The following is a 17,831-nucleotide window of genomic DNA, read 5'->3' as shown; positions in this document are numbered from 1 at the left end:
TTGTTTCCGGTTTAGAGTGAAGTGGTTCCACTTGATTGCCAAGTGGTTTCCAACTGGCTTTACCCAGTCTCCAGTTGAACTGGATCTGCCTGCCATCTGGTTCCACTTGACTGCCAAATGGTTTCCAACTGGTATCATTCAGGCTCCAGCTGAACTGGATGTGCTTCCATCTGGTTCCACTTGACTGCCAAGTGGTTTCCAACTGGTTTAACCCATGCTCCAGTTTAACTGTGTGTGCCTGCCATCTAGTTCTAGAGTGCGAAGTGGATGTTGTATTCCACTTCGCTGGCAAGTGAACTTATCCCTGCTGGTTCACTGTAATTTTGACACCTGCCCTAGAAATATTGGCAAACCTTCATCGGGGTGAATTGAAAACGCTCTGCATTCCTTTCAGGTGCATACAGCAGATACGTGCACCGGGTCCATCGGGCGTTTTTGCAACATAAATGATAATCTCCATTTACATTCTATAATATATCAGTTGTTTATGGCCCTACCGCAATTCGCCCGAGTTACTTTTTGTCGGTAAGTATACCAGAAACATTCTCGCAGAGTACCGAAATCGAACTTTGGCGTAATTTTCACTTTAGTTTGAAACCGAAACTTTAACGGCCTCGTTGTCGACAAGTGGAGCAGACTGAGCGCCATCTGCATCAGTACGTGTTTTGAAATGTCGCGAGCGGTAGATGGGTGGTAGCAGTTCCCGTCTTTCAACTCTTCAAGACGGGCAAAAAACGTGAATGTCTTTGAATCTCTACAGTCAAGTGCTGCATTTTGCATAGTTTCTTTGTCTCTACAAATTCTGCACCAGCTAAATCACGAAAAACTACGAGCGACGCATGTGACTGCAATTACGATGGTGAGTAGTTTATGATTTGATATTTATGGACGTTTATCTGAATGTGTAGATCTACTCACTGTTATATTTATACTGTTATTTAAAATAGCGCAAGTGCACGCTAGCTAGTGGGGGAACTCCAAGAGCCCCTGCGCATGCTTGTAACTGACTTTGTTATGTGTCTTGTCTTTTAGCTGGCAGTTCGTCATAAAAATGGAGGACGCTTGCAAGATACTATGAATCGTGCGGAATAAGGGCCAGCGCGACTGAAGTGAGAAACGCTGCGTGAGTGTTTGACTTTTGCAACATGTTTTTCTACGGTTTTTTTCAATGAAACTGAATTGTTATTATTATTGTTGTTGTTGTCTTTATTTATACTCATGCAGAAATACATGAATACTGGGGGCCTGGCAAAAATCAGCAAAGCTGCTACACAGTTCCCACAGAATTCCCAGTTCACTCACAATTGGGTATGGACAGAAGCACTTTTTACTGGCTATCAGGCGGGTATAATGTTGTGAAGTGCACAAAATAGGATTGTAGATACTAAAGTAGGAATGTGGGGAACTTGGAGTTGACTATTCATCTCGAAGCAGTAACAGAGGACACGGACGACAAGTGAAAAAGCAGCAGTCCTATTCACTCATTGTTTCTGTCTTGTGTTGCAGCTTTGGGATGGACAGGATTGCTGACAGTTGGTGAGTCTAAGTCATCTTCAGGTGAAGTAGCATTGATGTCGATTAGTACCAATTCGTGACATGTATTTCTTTGAGATGCCAAAAAATCGGTTCAGTGCAGTCTACAGAATGCAAAAAAGAACGCCGCCGAAGCCCATGGGGCACCAAGAACTGATGTAAATTCGTCCATATTTTATATGCTCACGGTATATTTACGTTTGTTCATTTTGCATCGAGGTGGGAAGAAAAAAACACCACGACAGCGAAGACTTCTCCGAGTCAGACGTTTCGGACTCTGAATGTATTGTGTCAGCAGCTGAAGTAAAGAAGGCTAATGAACAGGCCACATACTGGCAGCAGCTTTGTGGAAAGAAAGAGGAGGAAATATCACATCTTCCTTCCTGGCTTCTGTACATATTCCAGGCTAGCAGCACAGGCTGGCTCTCCTGCAGAGCCGCAACAGCAGTTCAGAATAGAAACTGATGCTGAAACCTGGCTCGGCTTCAATAAACTACTTGCAAGTGGGTTCCGAAGGAACCTCGGAATCGATTCCTAGCTCGGAATCAATTCCTGGTTCCATAACCGCCTTGCAAGTGGATCCATTTGAAAATGGAAACGTGTTTCCAGCTGGAAAGCAATTCCTAGCTGGAATTCATTCCTAGCTGGAAATACATTCCAAGCTAGCAATCAATTCCTGGTTCCATAACCGACTTGCAAGCGGATCCACTTAGGGAATTTTTTCACCTGGGACACTGTCTGCACTCTTGCGAAACTTTTGGTTGGAGGTGTTGTCGTTCGAACCAGTTCGAACGACAACACCTCCACAAACCAAAAGTTCGGGGATGAGGTGTTGGCAAAACATTCTGTGCGTGGAAAACGTACAAACATTTAAAACTAGCGATGTGTTTGCCCGACTTTTTACTTCCCTTCGCGCATGGCAGTATATTGTCATGAGCAGAATTGTTAGCCTTTCTTTCATTAAACGCCCGTATAACTTAGCGCACAGCAACCACTTTTTAACGTGACTCAACCATACAGTCTATTTTACCGAAAGGACCCAGGCCCTCAGCCTATTTATACGTCATGTCGATCGGGCCGAGAGCGGTCTCCATCGTCTCCATCTTCCTCTCGGATGCAAACACTGCTAGTTGCGTTTCATCATCGAGAGTCACTTACCCGCTTCAAAGACCTCCACTGTGTGTCTTACGGCGAAAATATTGCAATGGATACGATTTGTCGACGCATTAGAAAAACTCTCATGTTCGAAGTCGAATCGTCGGTGGAAATTCGTCGTGCGCTTCCTGCTTACACAGCGGTTCAGTCGCAAGCTCGCTTCCGTGCGAGAACCGAGAACTGCGATCGTTGCGATTCTCGGTTGGTTGCTCTCTGTATTTCTTTCACTTACCGCCAGGGAAGCAAACCGAAACCGAAACGAATAGAATGGTTGTAGAATAGTAGTGGTGATGAAGACGTTTTGGAAAAAGGGGTGAGGTGCGCTCTGCGCAGCGGTTGTGGAGATGTCGGATGACAGTAAGGTAAGGTCTCTGCCACTGGATAGATACTAGCACACCGGAATGGCAGTCGAGCGAGCATCAGGCTATAAATGGGAGAAGAAACACTACGGAACAGACACATATATGTTATATGTGCAGGGAAGTACTCAGAGAGAAGATACAGAGCTGAATGGAATGAGAGATTCTGGGGGATCATAAAATGAGTTTCCCAAGGAAATCGTGGGGGGCAATCTTTTTGATTTGTAAAACGAAGACCCTGTGCGTTCTTGCGGATCACGCCTTTTTGTGGACAATGCTAGAAAATGTTGGCATTGAAATGACATGCACAGGATGCAATATAACGAAAATAAGGTCGCAGTAAACAGAAAGAAACAACACGGAATATAAAAGCAAAAAGGGACTCTACGAAGCAACGCTGGAAAGAATGCGCCGAATGGGCTTTTTTAAACATACGACGTAAATAAACCAAATTAATTGGGGAAATCAGAAACTGGCAACTGGAGCCTGGCTGACTGGGCTCATGGGCTAAAATATGTAAAATATCACATGTGAAATATGGAAACTTATGCGCTTATTGGTACCATCGCTAGATGGCGAAACATGTCGTGATGCGTGTGCTATGTGTGTTGCGTTCGGTGTTTGGTGGCGCCCTCCGGTCAGTCAGCTTATTTCTTATAAGTGTGTGGCTGTGTTGCTTTTCGCTGCATCTGTGGTGTGCTGTTATATTTGTGTCGTCTGCGTGGAAAACATCCTGATCTGTGGTGACACTTGTGGATAACAACGACCATTTGCCGATTCGTGACAGTGCAGGAATTTACATGCAATCCTCAGCAGTGCCCTGAGACTGCGTGCGACTTCGTTGACTTGCACAACTTGGACCACAAGCACCCAGTTGCGATGAGTGCCCTCAGAGCATCTAATGCTCCCAAGGAGCGACGGTAAGCTTCTACTAAGCCTAACAACTGGCATTTCGGATGAAAAATGTACATGACACGACAGTGTCTAATTCAACTTATGCAGAAAAATTGACTGGGTTCCACGAACTCATGGCTTCCGTTACTCTGTGTCGACTTGGCACGCTCTCGATTTTTGGTAAACAACCCGATTTTAGACGGCAGCGGAGGAGGCAAAAGTTGACCGTCTGGTGGAACGATTGTGGAGATCTAAAGTGACACAACTTGGGACATCTTAGACCTGATAATCTGCTGGATTATTAGAGGTTGAAGGCCGTTTTGGGCTGTTGACAAGCGGTGAGTAGTTTACAGGCTGTCGTTGACCGATACGTTGGTTGGTCGGGTTCTCGTTTGCTGTACCCGGAAAGCTCTCTGTGTAGTCAAACTGGGGAGCCAATGCCCAGCTTTATTAATAGGTGGAGCTTCACCACTCGAGTTGATTTACCCTGTACCTATTTAGAAACACGTGGTTACACGCAGTAGTAGATGAGGCAATTCCGTTTCAATTGAAGTACGTTACACGTTGTGATACTGGTAGCAAAGCCGCCGTCCAGTTTAGGGGGCCCTACTGGGTTATACGGGTGCGCCGTGGGCTACGAAGGAGCTAGTCAGGTCTGTGGTGCTTAGCTGCCGGTTGCCACTGCAAGTAGGTTTTTGTTCCCTCCACTACGCGTACAACAAACCCAGGTTCAGCTACAAATACCATTACTTTTGTTTGCCCGCTTCTTTTTTCTTTTTTCAGGAGGAGGCAATTTCGCATCGTTCACTATGAATACTTATTATTCGAAGCGGCGTGCTTGTCGTGTCATGTCTACCGTACCGTGTGATCAGAGGTCAAGCACAAGGCACCGTAAATCTGTTGACAAGAGACAGGCCCACACTGAAGCATGTTCATAGTTTAGACTTTAGAGGAAGTAGGACACGAGAGGTGGATATTATAATTGTTGATCACTACATCGCGATAACGCGAATTATTTTTCCTTCTGTCCAACTCATTGCCCTTCCCCACAGATACAACTGTGTCGTGTTACATCATCCCATCATCAGTTAGCAGTGCATCAACCTCTTAGGCCATTACTCCGCAATTAGAGGTTCAAAGTAACCCCGTAGTCGCGGTGACAGTAACGTTGTTGTTGTTGTTGTGAAACCTTTATAGTTATCGCAGGTAATACAAATCATAATATACAGACGGGGGTCCCTAGCAAGAACGTTAGATACAAGATACAGTTACAAAAAATGACGTCGCTACCAATCAGTCAAAATATAATTTGCGAGATGTTCGTGCTGTCAGTCTCTTCTAGTCTACCAGGATCCGATAGTGTCAGGAACTATGCAGTCCGTTGACTGTTTAACTGCCGTGGCATCTCTGAAAACTAAACATAAATTGACGATCGTCGTCGTCGCTGTATATGACACAAGAAGGCCGCAACTAACACAGTGATACTCAACACTTTCCTCCGTGAACTCCTTTGCGGTTCATCAGAGTGTTACCCCTCCTCCCCCATATTAACTCCAAAGCGATACACGCCTAAAAATTATTGGAGGTATTTTATTGCTTCTTTCGAGTTTCTTGAAAGTAGTATTGTGTTTGGTGAGCCACCTTACCGGTAGACAGAGGTTGTCCTGCACCCCCCCCCTCCCCCCTGATACTTCTGAGATTGTCCAATACAGCTCGGCTGCCAATGCATGTGGCCACAAAACATGTTTCCATAAACATGTACCCCCCCCCCCTCCTGGAAACTCTGTACCTCCCACACAGAGGTCGATTTCTGGGGGGGATCACCGTTGCAAAATACACTATTGTAAGTAAATATTATCTGACTATAAAATGCGCAGTCGCGCGCGGGAAACAGCCAACGACGAACTTAGACTAACCTGGACATAGAAATGGAAACACCGAACTTGCTGCTCCGTCGTGTCCGCTCTGCTAAGCCTAACGTCTGCTAAAACGTGGGTTTCGTTCGCTAAAGTAACTTGGACATCGAAAACATGTGAATTTGAGTGGTTAAATGGTGATGTCGGGTTTCTAAACATTGCATGTTATCTTGCGAAGCAATCGAACATTCTCCTTGATTTTCCTTGTTTCGAGATCGAGGATTTCGCAACTGGGAATATCGAAGTCGAGGCGTTCCTGGCGAAGGAGATGTCCCGGGAATCATATATACTACGCAGAGTGCGCCCAAAAGCCAATTGGAGTGTTACACGGTGTCATCCCCCCCCCCCAAACCCCTGAGCTAACACGTGGTAAAATACAGATATTGTGAAAGAGGACCATCACGATTGATATACGATACGACTCTGCTTCACAGCATACACTAATGGACTCTGGAACGAAAGTCCACGCAGCCTGACAAGGTTCGAGAGCCCCAACACATTGCAGCTACCGCAGTGTGAATAACTGTCGTCAAATCCTGGGCTACGTTACAGGGTCGGTGGGACATGAGTGTAATTAGTAGGCATGTGCGGATAATCATTTTAAACTGAAGGGAATAGATACATAGCCAAAGCAAATACTTATAAAACCTTATACGAAGCGTGCAGCTCCGGAACTATATAAAAAAAAGGGGGGGGGATTTGGAAGAAACATCAATTCGAATACAGAATTCCCCGTATTCGATTCGGAAAATCGAAACGAATACAGAATTATCCGCCTCGGTATTCGAATTTTTCGAATATTCGCGCAGGATAAATAGGAATTAGGATAAATAACGGGAAAACAGTTTATGTTCATGACGAGGTAAGGAATAAATGAATACGTAAAATATGTACAAAGGAACAACACAGAAAAACAATGTGTACAAACAACTGCACAAACAAAAACAGGGAGGTATTTTTTCTGTCAGTGTGTAGCACTGTCTTATACACATAAAGCAGTGCGCGCATACACTACGAAGACATACACCACCCGCATACACTACAAAAATGCAAACGGAAGGCACGATTAAAACGCATACAGTTAACATGGGTGCAACGGACATTTTGGTTACACATTTCATTATGTCTGTTCACATTTGTAAATTACGAACGTTTCGTATTCATTCTAGATTCTGTATTTCGCATTTACCTTGTAATTTTTTTTTTTTTTTTTTTATTACCTGACTTTGTCGGGTTGACGTTCCTTTACTTGTGCCGGAAATGCGTGCGAGATTCCGTCGGTCATCTTACAGTAGTGCCGCGTTTGCCTCAAAAGGGCACCATAATACGTATTTCTTATCCATAGCCGTTTATCGTCCCGTTGATATATAGCAACGTTTCCAACGACCACAGTGCGAAACTTTATTTAGCTAATCAGATTGCACGTCGCATGTGCTTACTCCGGAGTTTTGATATTATTATCTGCACCGCAGGATCTTAGACTGCTGATAGATTTAGAGGACAAATAATGGCTTTGAGAGAAGTCCAGAGAACTCGCACTCCGAACTCCTTTTCGGACTATCTCTTCCTTCTTCCCTCGCACTTCAGTGTCCATTTTCGACGGAAGAAAGGAACGACTGGTTGGTTGGCGGTAACGGTCCCCTGGCTTGGAAAAGAGGACGGACAAAGATGACTGATGAGCACTAATGAAGCAACGCAGCGATGTGATAAGCTTGTTCTCTCTCACGTAGAAGATAAGGTCCCGCCCTCGAGGAACTCCAGAAACGGATTCTGAACCATTAAAATTGCCTTCTGGACCACTCCAAAGTACGAGCAACAAGATATGTGTGTACGATTTCTACAGGATTTCTTTCATGAACAAGCCCGGAATAAACTCCAGTTTGTTTTTCACGAAAAAGCCAATGAGTGTCCATCAGACGTTCAGCCCATCTATACACAAAAACCCGATTCAGGGAATGGGCGCCGCCATTTGTTCTGCCACCCCGTGGTGGTCACGGAAACTGCACGCGTGAACTGCCGTTTGCCGAGTTTCCCGTGTGTGTTTTCGTTCATTTGCGTGTCCGTTCGTGGTCATTTCGGGCCCGTTCATTTTCTTCCGCTTGGGAACCGGCGTAAAAAAGATATCGCATCGGCCAGCACTCCTCACGTGAACAAGTGTGCATATCGCACGCGGAAGCAAGCAATCTTCTTTTTCCTTTATCTTTCGAACGTTGATACGCTAGTCAGATGGTTACCGGATGATTAGTTACATGGAATGTTACGTTATCGTCAGTCATGCTCATTAAAGGCGGCGGCCACGAGTATGCATTCCAATGGGTAAAGAGCGATATTGGCAGTCCACCCCGTTGTGTCGTCGCTGGGAACGAGGTTAAGGAGCGCACGAAGACTGGTGGTTTGGGCGAGAGCCAGGAATGTCAGTTAGTGCTCGTCTGACATGTGTCAACCGTAAGGAACAGTTATGTAACACAAATGTCTGTTTACTAAATGGCATTTCGCTATTTGACAGGGGTATTAGCTAGTCTGAAACAGGGCTCGGAACCGTTATTTTTTGGGGTTCGGTTCAAGTTTCGGTTCAAGGTTATCGGTTCGGTTCGGGTTTAGCGCAGCCAAAATAACTGTTTGAACCAATATTTATCGGTCCGAACCGGTTTACGTCTGCTGTACTAATCAGCAGAGTTCGAGGTAAATCGTAAAAGTGACTTGTACTAGAGTTCAGGGTTGTCGGATATATCCGAAAACATCCGAAAAACACATAGCCCGGTAAAATTTTAAGCAATTCGGATTAATTCGAAAAAACTCCGCTTGACATGTTTTCTTCTTCTTCTTTTTTTTTTTTTTTTTTTGATAACCGTGTTATTGTTCTTGGCTTCCTTTTGTGTCCTGGGTTTCTTCTGACCTCGGATACCGTCCCCGCCGGAACATAATAATGGTCTCCGCGACCTAGCGTTTTCTTCGGCGGTCATACCGACCACTTTGAGGATCCACAGGCCGGGTTTTTCCCCAGTCTGTTTCCCTATTTCCTTGTCCTACATTGACCTAAGCACTAAAATGAGCATCGAACCGAGGTCATACGGTCCTTTTTGGAAGGGCAACTAGTTGTAGTGCTGACGAGAAGATGGGGCGCAAAAGAACGCTGCACTGAGACTACGTCAAGGAGTACTCTGATTTCGAGGAGTTTACATCATTCCAAGATCTCAATGTAGAGGTTGTCGTATGTAAGCACTGCTATAACAGTGACTACAGTACACGGAAAGGGTGCATTTGGAATTGTGGAACACTTCAGCGTGCGTAGCACGAAATGTATTTTTAAGCTTCTGTCTCTTTGGTGTTGCGTTTTCGTTGCACAACCGTGCGTGCGCCGTCAAGTTTTCTCCAAATTTCGGGTATTAACTGAGCTGTAAATCATACATTCCGAAAAACTTCGTTCTTCGAAAAACCAATAAACTCCGAAAAATATCCTTCGGTAAAGCCTAGAAATAAAACCCGGAACCCTACTTCTAACTTAACTGGGTACTTTTACGCCGTTGTAACTTTCAGAGGGACTCGTTCCTTTTTCATGTAACTTTATCATAGTAACTTTTACTAAGTTACAAGTTACTTTTAATTCTTTTTTCACTCAAGTACACTTATTTTATTGCTTTCTCTCCGGTTCTTTCAAGGCATTTTAGGCCATAAAACGTGATATTCAATCAATGACTATATTCTACTCAGGAAGTAAGAGCCGCTGCCACTGAAATGAAGCTGAACCATTGTGCACCCACAGGGCTAAGACGCAAAGCGTTCGAATTGTTGGGCATACACGAAAACGATTTAAGCGTGTTGCACTCCTCCGTAGGCAGCTGAACGTTGAACTCAACTGCTCAGATGCCCAGCACATGTGTAGTGCTATTTTATGTCCGAAGTAACTTGGAACTAACTCGTTCTTTTTTCTAAGGAACTGTGAGTTACATATCAGGCTGAAGAACTTGGATATTACCTTAGTTACATTTTTCATACGGTAACTTAACTCGTAACGAGCTCTTTTTGACGGGTAACTTCTCTATCTATGCTAATTAGTGTATCACATGTGAGAGGTAATATCAGGTTCCGGCGATGGCTTGCTCCTCGTTCCTACATTTTACTCCCTCGACAGAGAACCATGCAGTTCACAGAAGATCATCCTTTACTGCACTGAGAAGTGCTGGGAAATGACGCACAGCGTACCATTGAACTTCATTGCAAAAGGCTATCGCCAATTTCTCCAGAAAAAAGGAAGAAGACCGCGGTCATGTGGTAGATTGGAGTAAGTCCCATGCGCAGGCCAGCGCGCTCCCCGCTGAAAAGAGGGCGGGAGGCCGCTCCTGTGTTCCCTTCCTCCATGCTCTGGACCCTTTTTCTCTTCGTCGCTAGAGGTCTGCGTTGCTTCTGGATATCACTGTGAACTATTAAAATTTACGCCGCCTTCACACTGCGGTGCTGAATGAAAAGGAAGCCGCCGAGGCAATAATACAAGGTGTAGCTGTCTTGTAGCACATCTTTTTTTACACCTCGAGTTACAAAAATCTACAGGGATGTCGTGAACTTTTTAGACGTGAAGCTGTAGGAGGTGCATGGACTAACCAGTTCTTAGTTTATTTATTTGTCTGTTCTATAAATTCGGCGATATTCCGAGCGATGCAGGGAGCGTATGCGCGGCAGCCGAGTGAGAAGGTATAGGCGTTTTTACCGTCTCGCGAACCGGTTAGCGTATCATATTTTTTCGGTTCAGTTCCGGTTTGTTCAGGGAGGGAGAAAAAAATGTTTACGGTTTGGTTCGGGTTCGGTTCAGCAAAAAATAACGGTTTTCGGTTACGGTTCAGTTCCGGTTCCGACCCCTGGTCTGAAACATCCGGAAATTCCAAATAAGATAAGAAGAAAATACAGTATTCGACGGTTGTCTAGACACGCGAAGTGCAAGCAACACAGTGCATTCACGTATGCATTGCAGTACCTCGCGTAAAACACATTCACTTTATAAAAATACGAGCACATGTCCACATTCCACATCTCTCCGTAGTCCACCGATGAAAAGAAATTAACTGTCTAGCTGATGACGAATAGCAATGTGCAGACTACATATTAAGAATGAAACATCATGGAATTAATATTTCATAAAAATATTAATTCCATGATGTTTCGTTCATTCTTAATCTATACCATTGTTATCTCTCCGTATATAGCTAGGAGAATCCCCACGCACAAAAGATATGGAAGAGATACAGGCGAGCGACCTGCTCACGTGACATATGACGTTCGCCGCCTTCAAACAGCACCGAGAAAGGCTGGAAGATGTCCTAAGCAAGCTCGACTCGCGCCCCTTCAGTTTTTGTAAGCTGCTAGGTAAATGGCCATGCTCAAAATTGGAAAAGAAAGCGGAGAAAGCCCTCTTCGTTTTTCTTAAAGAAAGGGGCATCGCAGACCGCTTCTAAGCCTGGACTCAAAAACATGAGACCCAAAGCAAAAGTGTCACGTGTCATTCACTCAAGAGTGACACGTGCTAAAGACTTTTCTGTGGATATCACCTATACCACCTTCAAGAAATGGAGCTGCAGGCGACATATGAAGTCACCACAGAGCTCCAGCAAACATCCAGTTAAAAGAAGGAGGAGCCCGTGTGAACCACAAAACGAAACACAGCCGAAAAGAGTCTCCCATATGACTGCTAGAACTGAGCTGAAATGAACTGCTAGAAGCTTCGAATAAAGGGTCTCGGAGCGGTTCTGGACATGCAGGATCGGCACACGAGTTTTTAAAGGTACTGTAAAGCAACACCGATCAAATGTCATTTAGTGTGGCTATTCGATAGTCCAAGCCACCAGGACAAAAACTGCGCAAGTTACCTACCAATCGATGGTGCAATTAATTAGAAAATTACAATTAAAGATTACGGGCAACACTGTACTAGGTGTTCGAAATGAATCCGTACTCCTGGCACATACGGCGGCAACCACATAACAATCCACCATAAAATCCGCCCCTGCAATCCACACAACGATCCACATCTGAGGATAAACGGATAAGCGAACTGAAATGAAATGCTGAGCAGTTGAAAAAAAAAAAAAATGTGTCAGACGTTCAAGAAGCCAGACAGCGTCGGGACTTGTTTGTTCACAGAGGTTCACAGAGAGAGTTTCTTCGTTCGAAAGAGGCCGCGAACAGAAGGAGCGCGCAGGCGCAGCAGAGAAGTAGGGAGGTAGGGAGAGCCTCCATCGAACAGCGGCCAGCGCTGGGTTACTTCGCAAAAACAGGGGTTAACAGGTTAAACTGTTAACAGGGGTTTCCGAATGCATAGGTAAACAGGAAAACTAATAATATGGTTACTAAATTAACGAAGTTCCGATGTAATAGTGTGTAATACCAATTTTCAGTGTTGCCCGCTGTACAAGGGGTTGTTTGACACCAGGCGTCGCACCGCTCCACTACGCCGCATCTTTCATGGCAAATTAAAAATATTTATAGCGCGTTGTCGGTCGTATGGTTCCGCATATGGTATTTAGAAGCAACAAAGTCTCTAGTCATATCACCGGCATATCATGCTTGTCTACTGCTTTACAGTACCTTTAACCGTTTTCGTCAAATTTTCGATTTTTTTAGACCCCGGTATTGCCGTCGAGTAAGTGGCATTTCACCTGTTGTCGCACTCGGCCTGTTGGTATTCCATCTAGTACTAAAAGCGCTAAAAACACACAGAAAGGACGAGACACACAGTTTGCGCTTTACTAACAACCAACGTTTATTCGCAGGCACAAATCACATATTTGATATCGGAGGGTGGAGACTGTTGTGTCAGCAACGCATGGAGGAGGAATTTCTGCGTGGATTTATGTCTGGAAATAAACATTTCTTCTAAGTAAATTGTTACCTGTGTGATTCGTCCTTTCTGTGTGTTTTTAGCGCTTTTAGTACTCGCATAATATTGTCTTAACACCACAAAAAAAAGTACTTAGAACGACATCACCTGTAATCAATGCTCCCGAGGCAAATTTCGCGTTATTCACAGTCACGTGTTTAACAATGCAATCAAATAGCCTGACAATCACTACCATTGCTTAGGGACAAGTGGACTGTTTAGTCAAGTGGACTCAACTCAACTCAGCGCAGATGCGATTATATGTACGATATTTCTTTTTCCTTCGCAAACAACAACAACACGCATTTTTGTTTGCGTGAGAACCGGGAGGGTAAGGATAGAATGACAGCTAAAGAATTCGTGCCACCATTTGTTTGGTTCAGTGAACCCCACTGTTTTCTTTTTGTCTATTACAATGGTGAAATTTGTGGTGTATTTTTTGAGCCTAGACCCAGCGTCTGGAAGGCGTCCAGGTTCTTGCCTGGAAATGTATGCATTCGCCTTGTCGCTGACATCAGATTACGAACTCAGCGTAGACGATGCCAATCGCTCGTCGAAAGGACGCTATTCGTGATTTGCATCCCGTACATATTCTGCTTTCATATCCAAGCGGGGATATTAGCCCAGTAGCTTATGCATATCATATACGCTCAAAGAAGGTTCATCTGGAGTGACTGTAGTTGAGCTATGACAAAAATGTTGCGTACTGTTCTGGGATCTCGTACATTCTTCTTCTTTTTTTTTTTTTTCTGTGCATAAATGGTACACGCTACCGTACGAATTGATAATTAATCAAATACAGTATTCAAGATTGCAATATAGGCCACTTTTTGTGATTCTCGGCGAGCCTTAAAGTTTTTTTCTGCAGAAGGCCCAATTTAGGAAGCGGCTTTCTTTACCGGAGCACAAAGGAAACTTTCGTAAAGATAAATTGTGACCAAGAGTGCAATGCCGGCACTGTCTTTGAACATACCTGTTTGTAGAGTGAATTTATCGAGGTGTCAGTGCCCGCAGGCTCGAACCTAGGTTTTCTTTAGGGGTTCCAATTTAGGCAAATTTACCCAATATACATGCAGGGGTTCCTAATATTGCATCGGTGCGAAAGGTGCTGAAACTAAAAGGCCGACAATGCGGAGCGGGCTTTCATTGGTCTCCTCCCTTCAATCGATTTGTCCAATCATCGCAGGATATCGTTTGATGAGACCAATCCGAGACCTCTCCGCATTGTCGGCCTTCTCGAGAAATAGAGGAGGAGTGTCGTTGGGAGGAACCCGAGAGGTTCCTGCCTGACTGATTAGGCGGCATGTTTCTCGGGAAGGGAAAGGTGGTGGAGAGGAGAGGGTGAAGTGGAAGACCGAGCGGAATCCGCTCGGGGGGAAGATAGCTGCGTCCATGGGCCGACTTCAGGGGAACTGTGCCGGCATACGCCTATAACACATCTGAGGGAAACCCAGGAAAAACCCCAGACGGCACAGCCGACCCGCGGATTCGAACCGCGGACCTCCCAGTCTCCAAGCACGCGTTACCGCTGCGCCACCGGAGCTGGTCGAGAAATAGAGGGAGAAAAAAAAAGCCAGCATTGCGGTATTCTCCGCAAGGTGCACCCTAAAGCTGTACCCCAGCCCTCAGGGTATTCTCCCTCAAAGGGGGTAAACATCCTGCACTACCTCGGAGGGTGTACGTAAATGGTTATTTCTTATTGTACCTTATTGTATGAATGCAATTTGAGAGAAAGATTGACCCTAGTCAGATGTCCATAAAACACGTCGATTCTGCTGTTACCTGACCGGAATGACTCCGGTTACTGATCCCAAAGCTGCGGGTTCGATCCCGGCCGAGGACACCAGCAACTTGGTGGCAAGGGACAATCCTTTGACGTGTGCCGAGATTTGGGCAAACTTAATCCAGAGATTGACCTCTGTGGTGTTTTACCGTTGGTATGAGGCGAGGCAAGGGCGCTCGGCAACACGTTTATTGTCAGCACCTGGAAGAACTGGGGCTACGTCCATGGCGCGATGTTCTTTTTGAAGCATCAGGCTCACGTCATGTGACGGTGCGGGTGGAGCTGTTCATCGTCGTCATTAGAGCACTGCACGGGCCCGGGCTTAATTACTGGCGAACCGCTAGTACAGAAGCCATTCTATAAATAACTGTGACGTAGTTGTATGCTTATGATAAAAAAACTGTTACAACATTGACCTTAGCTCTTGGTACATTTTGTTTGACACACAGAAGAGCAGTGACAAATATAATATAACAAAGGCCGAGTGGAATCCGTATACTGGAACGTATGGCACTCTCTGTTGTTTTATTCTCTGCTAAGCACCGTGTTGCAGAGAACTAGAGAAGTTGAAAAAGTTTTCCACCAAGTCATTTTCACTCATTTTGAAGCGGTCTTAAAAGCTCAAATGTCCAGAAATTGATCCTTCCGAGCACGTTTTCGAGCACGATGACCACAGCGAAAGCACCGGCTCAAGCGGCGCGTCCCCACTAAAGGTAGTTCACGGAGCAGCCGCATGGTGGCGACGCTGCTCGATCTCTAGGCGAATATGTATCTGTGGTCAGCCTCCCCTGACAGCACGGTCATCACTTTGCGATTGGTCGGGGATTACAAATGTATGTCAGCCGTTGTCAGTCCACTGGGGTGCACCTGATACGGAAGCGATAAGCTCACTTGCATAAGAGCTCTCGATTGAACATTATCAACGGAAACCGCTCTGCCGTCTCCTGACAATCGCCGACAATGCTGTCTTTGCAAAGCAGCTATCAGTGTACATTGCCAGGCGCCGTTTAAATGAGAGGAATCAGAGGGAAGTTGCAAAAGAGAACTAGTGTCGTCATCTCCTGGGACTAACATCTTATTTATTCCATCGGAAGCATCGTGTTCTCGTTAAAAAGGGCACACTAGTCGATTTTATGATTGCATGTTGTATAGTACTGCGTCGTACTCGCACATGGAAGAGCTGCTCTTCCGATAAAAATGACAGTGAAGGCCCGTGTGCTCTTTCGCCATACTATAAAGCTGAGTAACAGTTCCTTACGCTCAGCTTGATGGAGTATCATGCCCCTTGAGCGTCTCTTCCCCTGACACACGGCCACGTTTGAACTCCTTTACACAAAAAGACACCTAACGGAAAGGCGTTTTGTGACGTGACACACGGCAAAGGAGCGTCCTATTCTACGATGCTCTTTTTTTTTTTTTTTTTTTTTTTTTAAGCTAAGGTTGACGGTTCATCTGTAAAGGCGTATATGGCGTAGCCTCGAACGAACAGCTATAGGACGACAGTACTCTCGAACGAAGGATACACCGTGTTTTTAGTTTTCAAGTACTCTGGTCGGTCGAGTTAGTTATTTTTCGAGCACAGTCTGGGTGCAGATATTGCAGTTGCAGTACGTATTTTGAAGTCACTGGTCGTATTGTTATGTTTAGTGTTACTATGTCGTACGTGTAGGCTGGTTCTAATGGAAATATCTGGCGCGACATCTTTGGGTATATTTTTTCAAACGAAACATCAAAAGGTGTTCGCTCTTGCCGTGTGTCACCGACACGAACTCCTCTCGCGAAAGTGTCCTTTGCAGCTGTAAAAGACCCCTAATGGAAATGAGTTGAAACGTGCCCGCGTGTCAGGGGTATTAAAGTAGAAACATCAATCGGAACAAATACTGTCCGACAAACAACAATCGCACACTTCAACCGAGTTCACTGAAATTGAATCCTTGGGACAGGTTTTACCTCGGCCGTTTTTTCTTCTTGAAAGCTGTCTTACGTGGAACGTAAACAAGAGGCGAGGTTGTAATAACCTTGTTTACGTCGACTATCCGTCGGGCTTGTTTTTCTCGGTTCCGCCTTTTCCCTCGCTCTCTATTTTGTGTCGCTGACCCGACACAGCGGAAGCCCTATTTCTGATACGCATCATCCATGCGATGGCGCGTGGCCTTGCAGTGGCATTTCGGCCAACGGTGCGGTCGAGTGCTGGCGAGTGCTGGGGGAAAGAGAGACATTCGCTAACAATGGGTCGCACAATAGGTATGTTGCAGCGTTACGTCACTGCAAATAAATCTGTCCAAAGCGTAGAACTCTCATAATAACTAGAAGCCAAGCCAGCGAAGGGGGGCGTCTCAACATGTGAGCCGCCAGGATCGGTACGGTAGGCCTAGCGTGTTACGAACGGTGTCTCCTACGAGTTCCGTGCGCCGTTCTTTCATGTCGCAGCACAAGGTTTAATCCGTACGATACTGGTTCCCCGCGGAATCCAACCATACAGACAATGGAAGACAAAACAAACATACTTCGCACACGGCATGGCACGCGGAGCCCAGCGGAAGCGACTTGCATCGGATTGGATACCATTGCGCCGAACGCGCCTGGTCTTCATCACTGATCTCTATCCCAAGCAGCACAATGTACTGAAAGTCGAGTGCAATAGGGCTGGACGGGTAAGTGGAAGGCCTTGAACAGATTCGTGAAGCTAAAGAACATTGATAAGACACATACCGTCCACCCCTATTGCACTCGACTTTCAGTACGTTTTGCTGCTTGGGAATGTACTGAAAGGCGAGTGCATTAGGGGTGGACGGGTAGGTGGAAGGCCTTGAACAGACTCGTGAAGCTAAAGAACATTGATAAGACACATACCGTCCACCCCTATTGCACTCGACTTTCAGTACGTTTTGCTGCTTGGGAATGTACTGAAAGGCGAGTGCATTAGGGGTGGACGGGTAGGTGGAAGGCCTTGAACAGACTCGTGAAGCTAAAGAACATTGATAAAACACATACCGTCCACCCCTATTGCACTCGACTTTCAGTACATTGTGCTGCTTGGGATGTATAAAGCCTGGATCGCGCATGGGAGAGGGGCTCGTAGGGGAGAGGCGTGCATTCCAGCCGCCATGTTGGGAGGCCCTAAAGCGCTGTGTGTGGCCATAGAAAACAATGGGAGGCAACGGAGATTGTGAGTATTTATTCCGCTGCAGGCGTTGATCGTTGTTTGTCATCACACAATTTTGTAAGGTGCCAGTATACTGATGTATCCTAACAGTGTTTCACAGGTGTCCTGCCATTCGATTCTTAATTACGTTATGTTTTGCATTCCGAAACTAGACTGT

The 17,831-nt window shown here is 45.5% G+C and overlaps 2 protein-coding genes and 1 long non-coding RNA gene across 4 annotated transcripts in view; 2 read left to right on the top strand and 1 right to left on the bottom strand.

The window, feature by feature from the left end:
* Positions 1 to 2,853, bottom strand: part of LOC135396678 (protein unc-79 homolog) — a 206,547-nt gene extending 203,694 nt beyond the window's left edge. The window contains exon 1 of the mRNA XM_064627777.1: positions 2,692 to 2,853. The gene's annotated coding sequence lies outside the window, so the exon portion shown is untranslated. The remainder of the gene's footprint in view (positions 1 to 2,691) is intronic.
* LOC135398014 (uncharacterized) lies at positions 683 to 1,816 on the top strand. The gene is made up of 6 exons (XR_010423952.1): positions 683 to 859; positions 1,033 to 1,123; positions 1,225 to 1,308; positions 1,507 to 1,536; positions 1,612 to 1,691; positions 1,753 to 1,816. It is a non-coding gene; the product is annotated as an uncharacterized LOC135398014 (long non-coding RNA).
* A 171-nt stretch (positions 2,854 to 3,024) lies between the features above and the next one.
* The window catches only part of LOC135396675 (hypoxia-inducible factor 1-alpha-like), a 153,428-nt gene continuing 138,621 nt past the window's right edge, over positions 3,025 to 17,831 (top strand). The window contains exon 1 of one of the 2 annotated variants that reach the window (XM_064627775.1): positions 3,025 to 3,050. In XM_064627775.1, the coding sequence (XP_064483845.1) occupies positions 3,040 to 3,050 (11 nt within the window). In that variant the 5' untranslated portion in view covers positions 3,025 to 3,039. Of the gene's footprint in view, positions 3,051 to 3,694; positions 3,968 to 17,831 lie in introns of those variants that run through there. The other variant, XM_064627774.1, reaches the window with a different exon arrangement.

This window comes from Ornithodoros turicata, chromosome 6 (assembly GCF_037126465.1).
Source record: "Ornithodoros turicata isolate Travis chromosome 6, ASM3712646v1, whole genome shotgun sequence".
In the NCBI taxonomy this organism is placed as follows: Eukaryota; Metazoa; Arthropoda; class Arachnida; order Ixodida; family Argasidae; genus Ornithodoros; species Ornithodoros turicata.
The sequence above is the reverse complement of the archived record's forward strand: the minus strand, read 5'-3'. Positions and strand labels throughout refer to the sequence as shown.